At 40.8% G+C, this 14,204-nt stretch overlaps 1 protein-coding gene across 1 annotated transcript in view; it reads right to left on the bottom strand.

The window, feature by feature from the left end:
• LOC112108677 (complement factor H) overlaps positions 1–12,426 on the bottom strand; it is a 44,700-nt gene extending 32,274 nt beyond the window's left edge. Inside the window, exons 1-4 of the mRNA XM_026660402.2 lie at positions 12,291–12,426; positions 10,142–10,312; positions 7,363–7,542; positions 5,327–5,527 (exon numbers count right to left, since the gene is read on the bottom strand). Of these exons, the coding sequence (XP_026516187.1) occupies positions 5,327–5,527; positions 7,363–7,542; positions 10,142–10,271 (511 nt within the window). The 5' untranslated portion in view covers positions 10,272–10,312; positions 12,291–12,426. The remainder of the gene's footprint in view (positions 1–5,326; positions 5,528–7,362; positions 7,543–10,141; positions 10,313–12,290) is intronic.
• Between the last annotated feature and the right edge of the window lie 1,778 nt (positions 12,427–14,204).

Consider the following 14,204-nt stretch of genomic DNA (forward strand, 5'->3'; position numbering starts at 1 on the left):
GGCTTTTCCAACTGGAAAAAAGCAGAGGAAAAGACTTGTTCTCATGAAAACAGCGTGGAACATTGTAACGCCATAGTTGCATGGCTAGCAAGTTCACAAGGCAAGAATCACATTGACAGGTAGATGGTACAGCTGCATCTAACACAAACTGCTTACTGGGAAGACATTTTAAGGCATATTGTGACACTTATTAAGCTTCTTGATGAACGTGGTTTAGCATTTAGAGGAAGGGAGGAAGTTATTGGCTTTCCTCAGAACCGAAATTATCTAGATATTCTTGAAGCCATCATCAAATTTGACCAGTTTGTAAGAGAGCATATTAAACACTATGGAAACAAAGGGAAAGGTCACCCATCCTACTTGTCAAAAACAAACTGTGATGAGTTCATTGAGCTCATAAGGTTTTGGAATTCATTGTAACCAGGGCCGGCTTTAAGCCGATTCAGCCGATTCCCCGGAATGGGGCCCCGCGCCTAAGAGGGATCTGCAACGTCCGGGGCTGCCGGCGGAGAGGGGAAAAAAAAAAAAAAGCCGCGTCCTGCTTCTCCCCCCTCCCTCCAGCGCTTGTGCCGCCATAGAGCTGATCAGTGCAAGCCTGGGAAGGAGGGGGAGGAGGAGGAATGAGGCGTGCTTGGGGAAGAGGCGGGGCCAGGGCAGGGATTTGGGGAGGGATCCAATGGGGCAGTGAGGGGGCGGGGCGGGGGGCGGGGCCAGGGTGGGGATTTGGGGAGGGATCCAATGGCGCAGGGAGGGGGCGGAGTCGGGACGGGGCCGGGACGGAGTTGGGGCGCGAGACAATTCGTGTCCCGGCGTGGGGCCCCGCACCTGCTAAAGCTGGCCCTAATTGTAACTGAAGTCAAACAGGGAAAATACTACTCTTTGATAGTAGATTCAACTCCTGATATCGCCCATGAAAGTCAGTTATCTGTCATTTTATGCTACTGCTTACATGGTGCCATAAGAGAGCTCTTAATTGGGTTTATACCAACTGAAAGCCAGATGGGCAAGTCATTCTTCTAGACCATGAACAGTTTATTGGATGCAAATGACAATGCTATTGAAAACTGCAGAGATCAGTCATACAATAACAAAAGTAACATGTCTGAAAAGTATGAAGATCTTCAAGCTTATATCAAAAAAGAGTAAACCCACTAGCTGTGTATGTGCCATGCACAGCTCTTCTCTGAACTTAGCTGGGACTTGCAGTATTGATTGTTGCATGGAAGACATAAATGTTTCAGTTTTGTTCAGAAACTGTATCTTTTTTGTGGTGTTGCCCAGGCATGGAAGCTTCTACAAAACAATCTTATCAAAAGGAAACAAGAACCTCTCCTTGTCCTAAAAACCCTGTGTGACAGGGTCAGGCCAAATGGATACAGGAGAGTGATCCTGTTGGTAGCCAGGAAGTGGGAGGGCAGAGCCCACTGCTAAAAGACCTCCCCCACAGCCTAAGGGGAGGATCCACAGGTCCGTGATACCAAATAACTGCGGGGAACAACTAATGAGATAACAGGAATGGAGTGAGATCACAGGGCTAAACAAGAGTGATAGAAGGTAGAAATATTAGCCCCAGATTAAGCAAGTCCCTTTTCCCTGAGAAAGATAATGGGCTCTTCCAGAACAACCAGAAAGTTGTTGGAACCAATAGAGGCTGGGTCTACACTACAGCGGGGGTCCGACCTAAGATACGCAACTTCAGCTACGTGAATACCGTAGCTGAAGTTGCGTATTTTAGGTTGGCTTACCTGGCGGTGAGGACGCGGGAAAGTCGACCGCTGCCGCGCTGCCGCCGACTCCGCTGCCGCCTCTTGCCGAGGTGGATTTCCGGAGTCGACGGCAGAGCGATCAGGGATCGATTTTACCGCGTCTTCACTAGACGCGTTAAGTCAATCCCCGATAGACTGATTGCTACCCGCCGGATCGGCGGGTAGTGAAGACATGCCCTAAGGCAGGAAGGCTAATTAGGATACCTGGAGCCAATTAAGAAGCTACTAGAATCAATTAGGACAGGCAGGCTAATTAGGGCACCTGGTTTTAAAAAGGACTCCACTTCAGTTAGTGAGGTGCATGCGAGGAGCTGGGAGCAAGAGGCGCGCAAGGAGCTGAGAGTGAGAAGGTGTACTGCTGGAGGACTGAGGAATACAAGAATACAGGAGGAAGGTCCTGTGGTGAGGATAAAGAAGGTGTTGGGAGGAGGCCACGGGGAAGTAGCCCAGGGAATTGTAGCTGTCACACAGCTGTTACAGGAGACACTGTAGACAGCTGCAATCCACAGGGCCCTGGGCTGGAACCCATAGTAGAGGGCTGGGCCGGGTTCCCCCCATCCCCCCAACTCCCTATTTAATACTGTGGGTCCCACCAGAGGGGAAGGTCTCTGGCCTGTCCCTCGACCCACTAGGTGGGTCAGCAGAGACTGCGGGGAGTGTTCTCCTCCTTTTCCCCATGCTGGCCAGTGATGAGGTTAGCTGAGTGAATGGCAGTTTTGAGCCACTGGCAAAAGTGGCCAAACTGAGGGCTGCCGTAAATCTCTGAGGTGAGCAAATCCGCAAATAAGCAAAGGACCCACCCAGGCAGAGGAGGAACTTTGTCACACCTGTCAGATATGAGATGGTCCTGTCATGCTGAATGTTGTAAAACAATTGTAGTGAAATATGAGGGCATTCAAAGTTGTCTGAAAGAAATGATGGACAATGCTGAGGAAAGTGTTGAAACTCAGAGGAAAGCACAATTGTACAAGAAAGCGTGCAGCCTGGAAACTGCTTGTATTAGTATCTTATGGAACGTTAGACAAGAAAGGTTTGACAAAACTAGTGTAAGCTTCAAAAGCCAGGTCTGAATCTTGTCGTTGCTGTTAATTTTCTGACTTCTTTGCAAGCATTTGTCACAAGCTTACAGTGTCATTTTGATGATTTTGAGGAGCAAGCAAAACAATTGGGAGGTTATGCTGATGAGTCCAACAATGAAGTACACAAACATACTGTAAAGCAAAAATTTCCTGATGGCAGAAGTGACACTGCTTTGAGGGAAAGGGAAATTTGAGGTTGACTGCTTTTATGTTATCCTCCATAAGCTAAGTTCAGAACTAAAAAGAAGAAGTTAATGGTACACTAATTATCCACAAGGTTCAGTTTGCTTACATTTCTTGATCAAATAAGCGAAGTGAAGGGGAGATGAAAACATGCACTCACACATTGCTCAATGCTTACTTGAATGATCTAGAACCTCAGCTTTTCGCCAAAATGTATCGATTTTCAGAATTTATAAGATGCTGTGACATGCGGGATAAAAGTGTTACTGGAATCACCACATTTTTGCATGACAAATATCTGAGCAATGTTTTCCTGAATATTTATATTGCGTGGAGACTGCATTTGACTGTATCCATTGTCAATTGTGAAGCAAAGTGATCATTGTCTCAGCTTGCCTTAAAAAAAGTTGTCTTCTGTCAAGTATGGCAGAAACAAAGTTTAATGCTCTGGCTATTATGTCAATTGAATGGGATTTATTTCAAACACTGTCATTTCAAGATACAATAAGTGAATTTGCAGCACTTAAAATTTGCAAGATGCCAGTTTAAATATGAAGCATTTCATTTGACTCTTAATGTTCTATATTTTTATGTTTATCCAGGCAGTTTATTCTGTTCATTGTCTTTGATTTTCTTTTCATGATTATTCAGTAATATACATGATTTGTTGATTGTCATAAGCAGGGTACTTTTTTGCTTTGATTAATACTGTGTTGATGAAAAGGGGGCCTCCACTCATTAATCTGGCCAATAGGAGAGCTGGGTTTTATTCTTGGCTCTGACACTAACTTGTGTGAATTTTGCCAAGCCATTACACCTTTCTTTGTCTTTCTCTTCCACTTTTTTCCTATTTTGTTTATTTAGATTGCAAGCTCTTTGAGGGAGACACTGTTTCTTACTGTGTCAGTACAAAGTGATGGGGATTCAATCTTGATTATGCCTCTTCTCACAAATATTATGATGATGATTATTATTATTAATTTCCAGGAAAAGTATCTGTGTATATGAAGTACTACATGCAATTGTTCATTATGATATTAACAGTTGATGTTTTTATTTGAAGAACATAATTTTATGATTTTGTGTAAGACTGAGAATTAGGCTATGTTTATACCCTAGCTATGTATCTAATATTAGGGGCATAGAGATATATCTAGTTAGGGGTATAGAGATTATTATTTGTATGATATTGATGTATCATACAATTTTCAAAAGAGTCTACATGACTTGTTAAAGTTTCTTTCATTTGTAGTTTTGTATGATTTTGAAAACAACCAGAATTTGGCTAGTCTTTGTACAAATAAGAGGGAAAGTTTTATAGAAAGTTATTAGATTAAGTTATTTGATGGATGGCCTGAGACTCCAAAGTGGAATGATATAGAGGAGTCTTCAGTTGGCTACTTAGGTCAGCTTTAAATCTGCTTTGTATGGCTAGAGTGTTGCAAAGCAGACTTAGCATGTGTCAGGATCACCAGCTGTAGGCCTCCATATTCAGAGCATCTGGCAGTGGCACTCCACCCTCTTTGCCACCAAAGAGCAGCCTTGAAAAAAGGATAACATATGCAGCCTAAAATAGTAATCTCCAGGGCAAGCTGTAAAAGTCTTCTAAGAAACAATATATTCCCACAGAGCAGGAGAGAGTGTGCGTGTACGCACGTGCACACATGGGCAATGGCAAAAAAGAGAAAAGAATTCCTATAGTTTTGTCACTCTCACAGGCAGCTTTCTTACAATTGAACATCCCAAAGACAAAAGAACCACCTACGCCTCTCCTCATGAAGAAAAGTTCACAACACAAAATACCCCTCCTCATAGGTCTCTCTCCACACAGGTTATTGATCTTTCCCTCCCTTTCTAAATCCACAAGATCCCAGTACCTTCCACTAGCACTCTCACTCTCAGAGGGATACCAATTCATATCCTATTCCCTTGTGAGAGAAACAGAAATGCTGGTTGAGGGATCAGCAATAAGGAGAAAGCAAAAAGGAGGGAAAAAAACAACAAAATACAAACAACCCCTCTGCAAATACTACAACCGGTTTATTGAAGGCCTGTTCCAAGTACGTGCTCCTTTTAACGCTGATGCTCCAGCCTGATGTGAGGAAGTATCCTTTTAAAGAGACACTCATGTCCTTGGATGACAGTCTTTGCTGGGGGAGCCAAGGGGCCAGAATGGAGCAGCGTTGTAGTAACACCCACCCTCCCTCACAGTCCTGGTTCTGTCCATTGCTGTATATAATTATTAGTTATACTACAATAGAATTTTGAACAAAATAATACAAACACAATTTTACTTACTAAGGCATTTTGGTGCAGGAGACCAGCCCGTTCTAGTACATGTGATCATAGGCCACGTCGTCTCGCTTTCAGATACGTAACCATCAAGACATCCGTAGTAAATTGACACACCTAACTGTGCTGGAAAGGCTCGTTCTTTGTGATTTTCATAATATCCACTTAATGCTCCATTTTCTATATGTGGGTAGTCACAGGGTCTCACTTTAAAAAAAGTTTAAAATGTACAATATTACAAGGTACATGCAAGAAAAAATGCCCACTTCTGTGGACACTCATTCGAAGAGGTGGAAGGAGAGAAGAGCTCTGCAAGGTTACAATCACAGTTTACCCGAATTGTTCCATTGGAGCACGAGATAGAGCTTTCACCTGGTAGGCAGGGTTTCAAGCCCCCAGAACCCACATGTTGTGTGGGATCTCCTCATGATACAGGGCCATCCACCAGTGGGCAAGATAGTGTCATGGAGGTGACAGAATTTCCTCCACACAAGACAGGACATGATCCGCATACTAAAGGTTCCCTTTGTGTGCAGATCCATGGGGAATTAACTCCATGTTTTCCAAGACATCTGGAGTCACATTATCAGAGAATTAATTTATAATACCATTGCTGGGCTCCAAATCCACTTACACCTCTTCCTGTTTTAGACAGCTTTCATTTGTTTGTAATTATCAAAGCCAAATTCTGAAGTCTTTGATAAGTTTTTACTCAGTCCCTACTCAACAAAACTCTCATTGCAGCCACTGGGATTTTACCTGAAGAAAGACTGAGTAAACATTTGAGAAAGAACTTCTTGATTTTGCACAGGGAAAAGAACTGCCTGGGAGAATCTGTTGTATGCATTGTTGGTGTAGCCATGTCAGTCCCAGGATATTAGAGAGACAAAGTGGGTGAGGTAATATCTTTTATTGGACCAGTTTCTGTTTGTGAGAGAGACAAGCTTTCGAGCTTACATAGAGCTCTTCTTCAGGAAGAGACTGACAGTTCAGAATAAATGAGGAAACAAAAATGGATGGTACAAAACTAGGGCTGTGGTATATGTAAGTGACTCAGAATCCAATTATGGCAATAGTTTTTTTTTCTTTTATACCATTCATACAGTAATGGTATTGTGCTTGGCATGCTATCATTTGGATAGATAAAACACACAGCTACAAATCTTCCCTGTAGAAGGGTGGAGTTTAGCACATTTTGTCAAATAAATCATGGTGTATATGTTAGTTGTATAGTTATTTACAGCTCCATTAACTTATACCATATCATCTTATTTTCACAGGTGCTTTAATCAAGTCCAGCAAAGTAAATAAGAAAAGTAAATAAGTGTTATTTACTCCTTCTCATAACACAAGAATTGGGGTCACCAAATGAAATTAAAAGGCAGCAGGCTTAAAATGAACAAAAGGAAGTATTTCTTCACACACCACACAGTCAACCTGTGGAACTCTTTGCCAGAGGATGTAGTGAAGGCCAAGGTCGTAACAGGGTTCAAAAAGGAACTAGATAAGTTCAGGAGGATAGGTCCATCAATGGCTATTAGCCAGGATGGGCAGGGATGGTGTCCCTAGCCTCTGTTTGCCAGAAGCTGGGAATAGGCAACAGGGCATGGATCACTTGATGATTACCTGTTCTGTTGATGCCCTCTGGGCAGGGCCGCCCAAAAGGGGGGGCAAGTGGGGCAATTTGCCCCGGGCCCCGCAGGGGCCCCCTGAGAATATAGTGTTCTATAGTATTGCAACTTTTTTTTATGGAAGGGGCCCCTGAAATTGCTTTGCCCCACACCCCCTGAATCCTCTGGGCAGCCCTGCCTTTGGGGCACCTGGCATTGGCCACTGTCGGAAGACAGGATACTGTGTTAGATGGACCTTTGGTCTGACCCAGTATGGCCATTCTTATGTTCTTAAACTCTGTAAAAGGAAAAACCCTGCAAGTATACCTGTTTCATTTCTGTTTACATTCTCAACTGCAGAAATTATATAATCATTGTATAATTGTTCGGGCTTTGATATTTTAAAAACATGTTAAAATAAAAGTAACTTACAGATACATCTTGGAACAGGTAACCAGCCATTCTTTGTGCATTCTGCTCTCCTGTCCATATTGCCCATTTCAAAGTGAAATCCTTGATTACAGTCTACTCTGATTACTTCCAATTCTCTGAACACTTTCTTTTTAGGGTGGTAGGTTCCATTAGTCACTGTTGGAGGATCACATCTAATTTCTAAACAAAAACAGATGAACAAGTTTAGCAACTGTAAAAAGGACTTTAGGCTGTAAGTCCCCCCTTCAATTAAAATTATTTGTATCTCTCTCTCTTTTTTTTTTTTTTTACTAGCTTTACTAGCATTGTCATATTTGAACATCATCTACATAAAATTGGCATGGTGAGATTCCTATGAACTTGATGAAGTCTACAGCTCTTTACCCATCGTTAGAGATCAGAGTATTTTCTTGGGGTAGTTTATTTTATTTTGGGGGTGAGAAGGGGTCAGTTGTTGTTATAAGTGTCATTCTGACTATTGTGGAAAAACTTTACCAAAAAATGAAGCCTTGCAGTGAGACCTAAAGGTGATCACACTGGATTTGTCTAATCCCTTCTGGGAGTTCATTCCACACTGCACCCCTGTTGTGTTTGGTTGGATGGAATAAGTAGGCCCAGAGAGTCCAAGGTGTTAACATGACACCGTCATGGTACAACACAAACATGGTTCAGTGGTTTGAGTACAGTGCCCTGGGCCTGCTTAGTCCCATGGCAAACACACCATTAAAATCATGTTAACCTTTTAAAGACATAGGAAAAGAAGGAAAAAGTTAAAGAATTTGAAACATAAAGTTGCAAGTAAGGCTTTATTTTAACAATATCCCTTATTCCCTTTCCCCTTAGGTAGAGGGAGATTTTAGAAGGATACCCCTCTCTTTGACCGTCTTTTAGACAGTATTAACGATGATAATAACTGGTCTTTATGGGGAAAAGAAAAATTAGTTGAGATGGGCTTGAGCTTACTGCTGTTGTTGTTAAAGTCTGATCCTGCTTCCTTTAAGATGAAACGAGACAAACACACGCCAAAAAGGAGAGAAAGGAATAGCAAAAATAGACAATGCAGCTTCTGGTCTCTAGTGCTGACTCCTACTTGCAGCTTCACTGCTGGAGAAACACAAGCACAGCAAACCCCCTTATCGGGCACTTAGAGACCTGGCAAACTTGAACCAGCATCGGGCTATTTAGGACATTGCTTTCAGCTGCCTTTCTGACACAAGCTCACAGTAGTGTTGCAAAATAAACAGTCCCGTACAGGTAGGCCAGACTTTTACTAAACGGAAGGCAAAAAGAGAGAGAGAAAAGAGAATAAGGCGGGGGTAGAAGCAGAAAAAAGGGAGGAAAGGACAACAGGAACCAAAGTTGCACATCCCACGTGGTATTCAGGATTTAGCTGGAGATGGTGAAGGTGGCGATGTCTTCTGTGTCCATCTCTCTTTCCCAGTCTCATCAGGACATCTTTCAGGATCAAGATGAAGGCCCAACGGTGTCTTAGTATCCCAGGAGATGGTGAGGGTTGCAACCCTAATGGTGAAATATCACTCCTTACAGTCCACCCATCTCCCACCCAGCCTGCTAACTCTTTCTGAAGATATATTTTTAAGGCCCCTGTCAAAGGGTGTTTGTTCAGCTACCTGATGTGCTGCATTGTCTGGCCCATTTGCGTGTTCTCTTATTCACAACATGCACACAGTCTGTCTCTTTTCCCCATGTGTACTTTTAATCTTTAGATTCCAAGCACTGCAGAACATAGCACAGACATGTGTCAGAAAGCTCCTTCCAATTATATAGCTTCCCCTTACTGAGCTAATTACCTAATTATTCCAACCATTGCCTCCGTGTCAACAATCCCCACCAAGCCTATAATCTTCTCATTGATTAATTATTAACAAATCCAGAGATCCTCATATCATCCTCTTAAATGATCCCATTGGCTAAACCAAACAAGGTGTTGACAAGCTGCAATGGAAAATGTGTCCAGCTTTCATTGGCTGGTAGGACGTTAGAGTCTATAACAGTTGCTACTGAAATCAGGAGATATTGACCCCTGTCATGTGACACTATATTCATTTTTGAACCCAAGAGCAATCAGGAATCTCATGTGGTTTCAGTGGCTTTTTTTTCATTTTTCTTTCTGTACGGAGTGTTTCTGTAGCACTGTGTTGTTGGGGAGGGGACCCTTTAGACTGGAGCTGGTCAGGTCAGATGTACGTGTCCCCTCTGTTTGCAGCAGGCTACATTGGTTGGCAGGCAGGCACTTAATTGTTTTACAATGGAGTAAGAATGCTCAACAGATTGAGGGCAAGATACCATGCTCTAAAAATAAACTAAGCAGAATAAACTCCTTCAGTTCTCACTGTAAGGCATTTTTTCAAGATCTCAAAATAATTTTTTGTGTCACCTTTCTACTTCCTTTCCATTTTTTCAACATCCTTTCTACAATGTGGACACCAGAACTGGATGCAGTAATCCCAGTAGTGGTCTCACCAATGCCTTTTGCAGAGGCAAAAAACACCTCCCTACTTCTATTCACTACTCCTCTGTTTATACATTACACAAGGATTGCATTGACCCTTTTTACAATAGCATCACAGTTCAGTTGTTTTTCCACTATGACCCCTAAATTCTTTACAGAGTCACTGCTTTCCAGGATACAGGATATATAATAATTATGTATTTGTATTACTGTAGTACCTGGGAGCATTAGTTGTGGACCAGGACCATAGCTGGCTAGCTAGATAAAAGTAACAGAACACACAGTATAAAATGGACAAAAGCAGACCTTTACAAAATGGTTTTGGACGCCATCCATATTCTGTACAATCTGCATCAGATCTTTCACCGAATGTATATCCAGGATTACAAGTAAACTGCAATCGTTCATTCTCCCTGTAAACTCTCTTTGGAGTCATTAAATTTCCATTATTAATTCTTGGTGATTCGCAGGTTACCTCTAAGGACAAAAGAAACAAAAAACAAAACAAAACAAAAACAGTTGTGATGCCTGACTAAGAAAACACCCCCTAGAAAATAAATACAAAATTTCATTTTGACATGGCTGTTTTAAAATTATGTTAATCAGGAAATAGTAAATCTGTGTTTCAACATAGAATTTAAGTCTCTGTATAAAATATAAAAGCCCATCTAGACCCTGGGATAGATTTCATGAATTGTTCTTTGGATTTTGAAGACATATTTGCAATTTGGGGTAAATATACAGAAGACAAAGTCAGCTCAATGGCATAGAAGCAGCAGCACTCTAGCAGCAGCTTTAAACAACTAACATATGTAATACCAGTCTTCCACATTTGAATTATAAGAAGTAGGGGGATGCCAGAGCTGCAAAAGTTAGCCCAACAGTGTGAATAAGCCATTAATGTGCTTGTCACCTGTCATACATTTCCTAAATAAACACTTCATAATCAGTTAATATATAAACAATTTCCTGACTCTGAAAACTCACTGGGTTCAATATTAAATGGAAATATTATGTTAAGAAATCTTTTCAGAAGCATGGTAAATCAATCCCATACTATGATCTCTATTTACAAAACAAATTAAGAATCAAATAAGTGATATATCTGGCCATGCCAGTTTGAATAAAGCACAATCCACCATGATTGTTTCAGTATTAAATACTTTAAGAATACCAATAAAGTGGAAGCATACTTGGTTTTGATATTAAATATCAAATGCCATATAGACTCAAACTCTGTTTGCAGGTTAGTCTGTTAATTTTTTAGAATAGGTAACAATAATATGTGCATGTGACAAGTTAGCAGTTAAAAAAAATATTACATATGGAGTTATCCTGTATGTGTCACACTCAGCACAGGGGAAAGATTAATGCACTTCATTAGTAAAACCATATCATTAACAAAAAACACTCTGGCTGATTAATTTTACTTCAGAACCTGGCTGTTTTCTCCTAGTTCAGTTGCAGGTTGAATGGGTAAAAATTAAAAGCAACTGATATAGCCTACAATCAGGTGTGCTCACAGAGATCAGCTCTTCTCAATGCATGGGAAGGACCTAGAAATAAGATATGACAGGAGTGCTCTGTGTTAAGCAATATTATTTCAGGAGAAGTGAAAAACAAGTATTTTAGATACTGAAGAATGCCATTCCCTCCATGTTTGTGGCCGGACATTGAGCCACCCAATTAAGAAATGAGGGAATGGAACATCCCCTGATATCTCAGCACCCAAGGAGGTGGAAAGATGTAAAGTGGTGCTTTCCAAGTCCATGGTACAAGGAAAAGAAATAGGCACATCCCTGATACATTTCATGTAGAATGTGATGATGTTATTTCTAAGTTCTAAAATGTGCTATATGCCTTAAAGAACAAACAAAGCCACAGTTTCTGCCCTGAAGAACATGCAATCTCAATGCAACACAACAGTGTAACAAGTCAGGTGGATTTGAGTGGAAATTAGGCTATAATTCTGTTTGATATACAGGAAGGAATATAATTAATCTCATTCTTTCCTACCAGTTTTGGCTTCAAAAAGCCAACTATCTAGTTGATCTACTGTCAACAGGATAGATAGTATTAGAATATGCAAAGAATTAATGAATATTCTCAGCTGTAGGTACTTTCTTGTTACATTTATTCACTCATGTATAATGTCTTATGTATCATCAGTGTTAACTTTTCAGTGAAGATTGGGGAATGTCTAGAAGACTCTATTATGACTAAATTTTCTAGATTATTTGACTTCCTTTACACATATCATGCAATGGAGATGAATACATCAGTTAAGTACTGTAATTATTATCACTGGAAATATTTTGCTCGTTCCATAACTCTCCTATAGAATAATCAGTTTCTAAGAATCTGTAAGTGCCATGATAAGAGCTTCAACAGTACCTTCAAAATCACTTTGGCTAAAGAGAAATTTCACTAAACTAAAAGATAATTTTCTTCTCACCTATGCATGTAGGTACATCAGCATTCTAATTTCCATCAGCTGAGCAATGTATTTCTTTAGATCCAGAAAGTTTATAGTCTTTATTACATTCAAACTGTACAACTTGGCCAAAGAAAAATTCTTGGTCTGCCTCATACATACCAGCTGCAAGGATTTTTCCATTTTCTGGTGCTTTTACTGGTAAATACTTGCTCATTGTAAAAATAAAGCTATAATTTAAGGCCTACTCTGTAACTATATTGTAAAACAAAATCAGCATTAAAAAAAGTGGTGATGGGGGACTTCAAATATCCAGATATATGTTGGGAAAATAACACAGCGGGGCACAGACTATCCAACAAATTCTTGGACTGCATTGCAGACAACTTTTTATTTCAGAAGGTTGAAAAAGCTACGAGGGGGGAAGCTGTTCTGGACTTGATTTTAACAAATAGGGAGGAACTCATTGAGAATTTGAAAGTAGAAGGCAGCTTGGGTGAAAGTGATCATGAAATCATAGAGTTTGCAATTCTAAGGAAGGGTAGAAGGGAGAACAGCAAAATAGAGACAATGGATTTCAGGAAGGCGGATTTTGGTAAGCTCAGAGAGCTGATAGGTAAGGTCCCATGGGAATCAAGACTGAGGGGAAAAACAACTGAGGAGAGTTGGCAGTTTTTCAAAGGGACACTATTAAGGGCCCAAAAGCAAGCTATTCCGCTGGTTAGGAAAGATAGAAAATGTGGCAAAAGACCACCTTGGCTTAACCACGAGATCTTGCATGATCTAAAAAATAAAAAGGAGTCATATAAAAAATGGAAACTAGGACAGATTACAAAGGATGAATTTAGGCAAACAACACAGGAATGCAGGGGCAAGATGAGAAAGGCAAAGGCACAAAATGAGCTCAAACTAGCTACGGGAATAAAGGGCAACAAGAAGACATTTTATCAATACATTAGAAGCAAGAGGAAGACCAAAGATAGGGTAGGCCCACTGCTCAGTGAAGAGGGAGAAACAGTAACAGGAAACTTGGAAATGGCAGAGATGCTTAATGACTTCTTTGTTTCGGTCTTCACCGAGAAGTCTGAAGGAATGCCTAACATAGTAAATGCTAATGGGAAGGGGGTAGGTTTAGCAGATAAAATAAAAAAAGAACAAGTTAAAAATCACTTAGAAAAGTTAGATGCCTGCAAGTCACCAGGGCCTGATGAAATGCATCCTAGAATACTCAAGGAGCTAATAGAGGAGGTATCTGAGCCTCTAGCTATTAACTTTGGAAAATCATGGGAGATGGGAGAGATTCCAGAAGACTGGAAAAGGGCAAATATAGTGCCCATCTATAAAAAGGGAAATAAAAACAACCCAGGAAACTACAGACCAATTAGTTTAACTTCTGTTTCAGGGAAGATAATGGAGCAAGTAATTAAGGAAATCATCTGCAAACACTTGGAAGGTGATAAAGTGATAGGGAATAGCCAGCATGGATTTGTAAAGAACAAATCATGTCAAACCAATCTGATAGCTTTATTTGATATGATAACAAGTCTTGTGGATAAGGGAGAAGCTGTGGATGTGGTATACCTAGACTATAGTAAGGCATTTGATACGGTCTCGCATGATATTCTTATCGATAAACTAGGCAAATACAATTTAGTTGGGGCTACTATAAGGTGGGTGCATAACTGGCTGGATAACCGTACTCAGAGAGTTGTTATTAATGGTTCCCAATCCTGCTGGAAAGGCATAACAAGTGGGGTTCCGCAGGGGTCTGTTTTGGGACCGGCTCTGTTCAATATCATTAACGACGTAGATATTGGCATAGAAAGTACGCTTATTAAGTTTGCAGATGATACCAAACTGGGAGGGATTGCAACTGCTTTGGAGGACAGGGTCATAATTCAAAATGATCTGGACAAATTGGAGAAATGGTCTGAG

This window comes from Terrapene carolina, unplaced genomic scaffold (genome assembly GCF_002925995.2).
Source record: "Terrapene carolina triunguis isolate 2854851 unplaced genomic scaffold, T_m_triunguis-2.0 Scaffold755, whole genome shotgun sequence".
Classification (NCBI taxonomy): domain Eukaryota; kingdom Metazoa; phylum Chordata; order Testudines; family Emydidae; genus Terrapene; species Terrapene triunguis.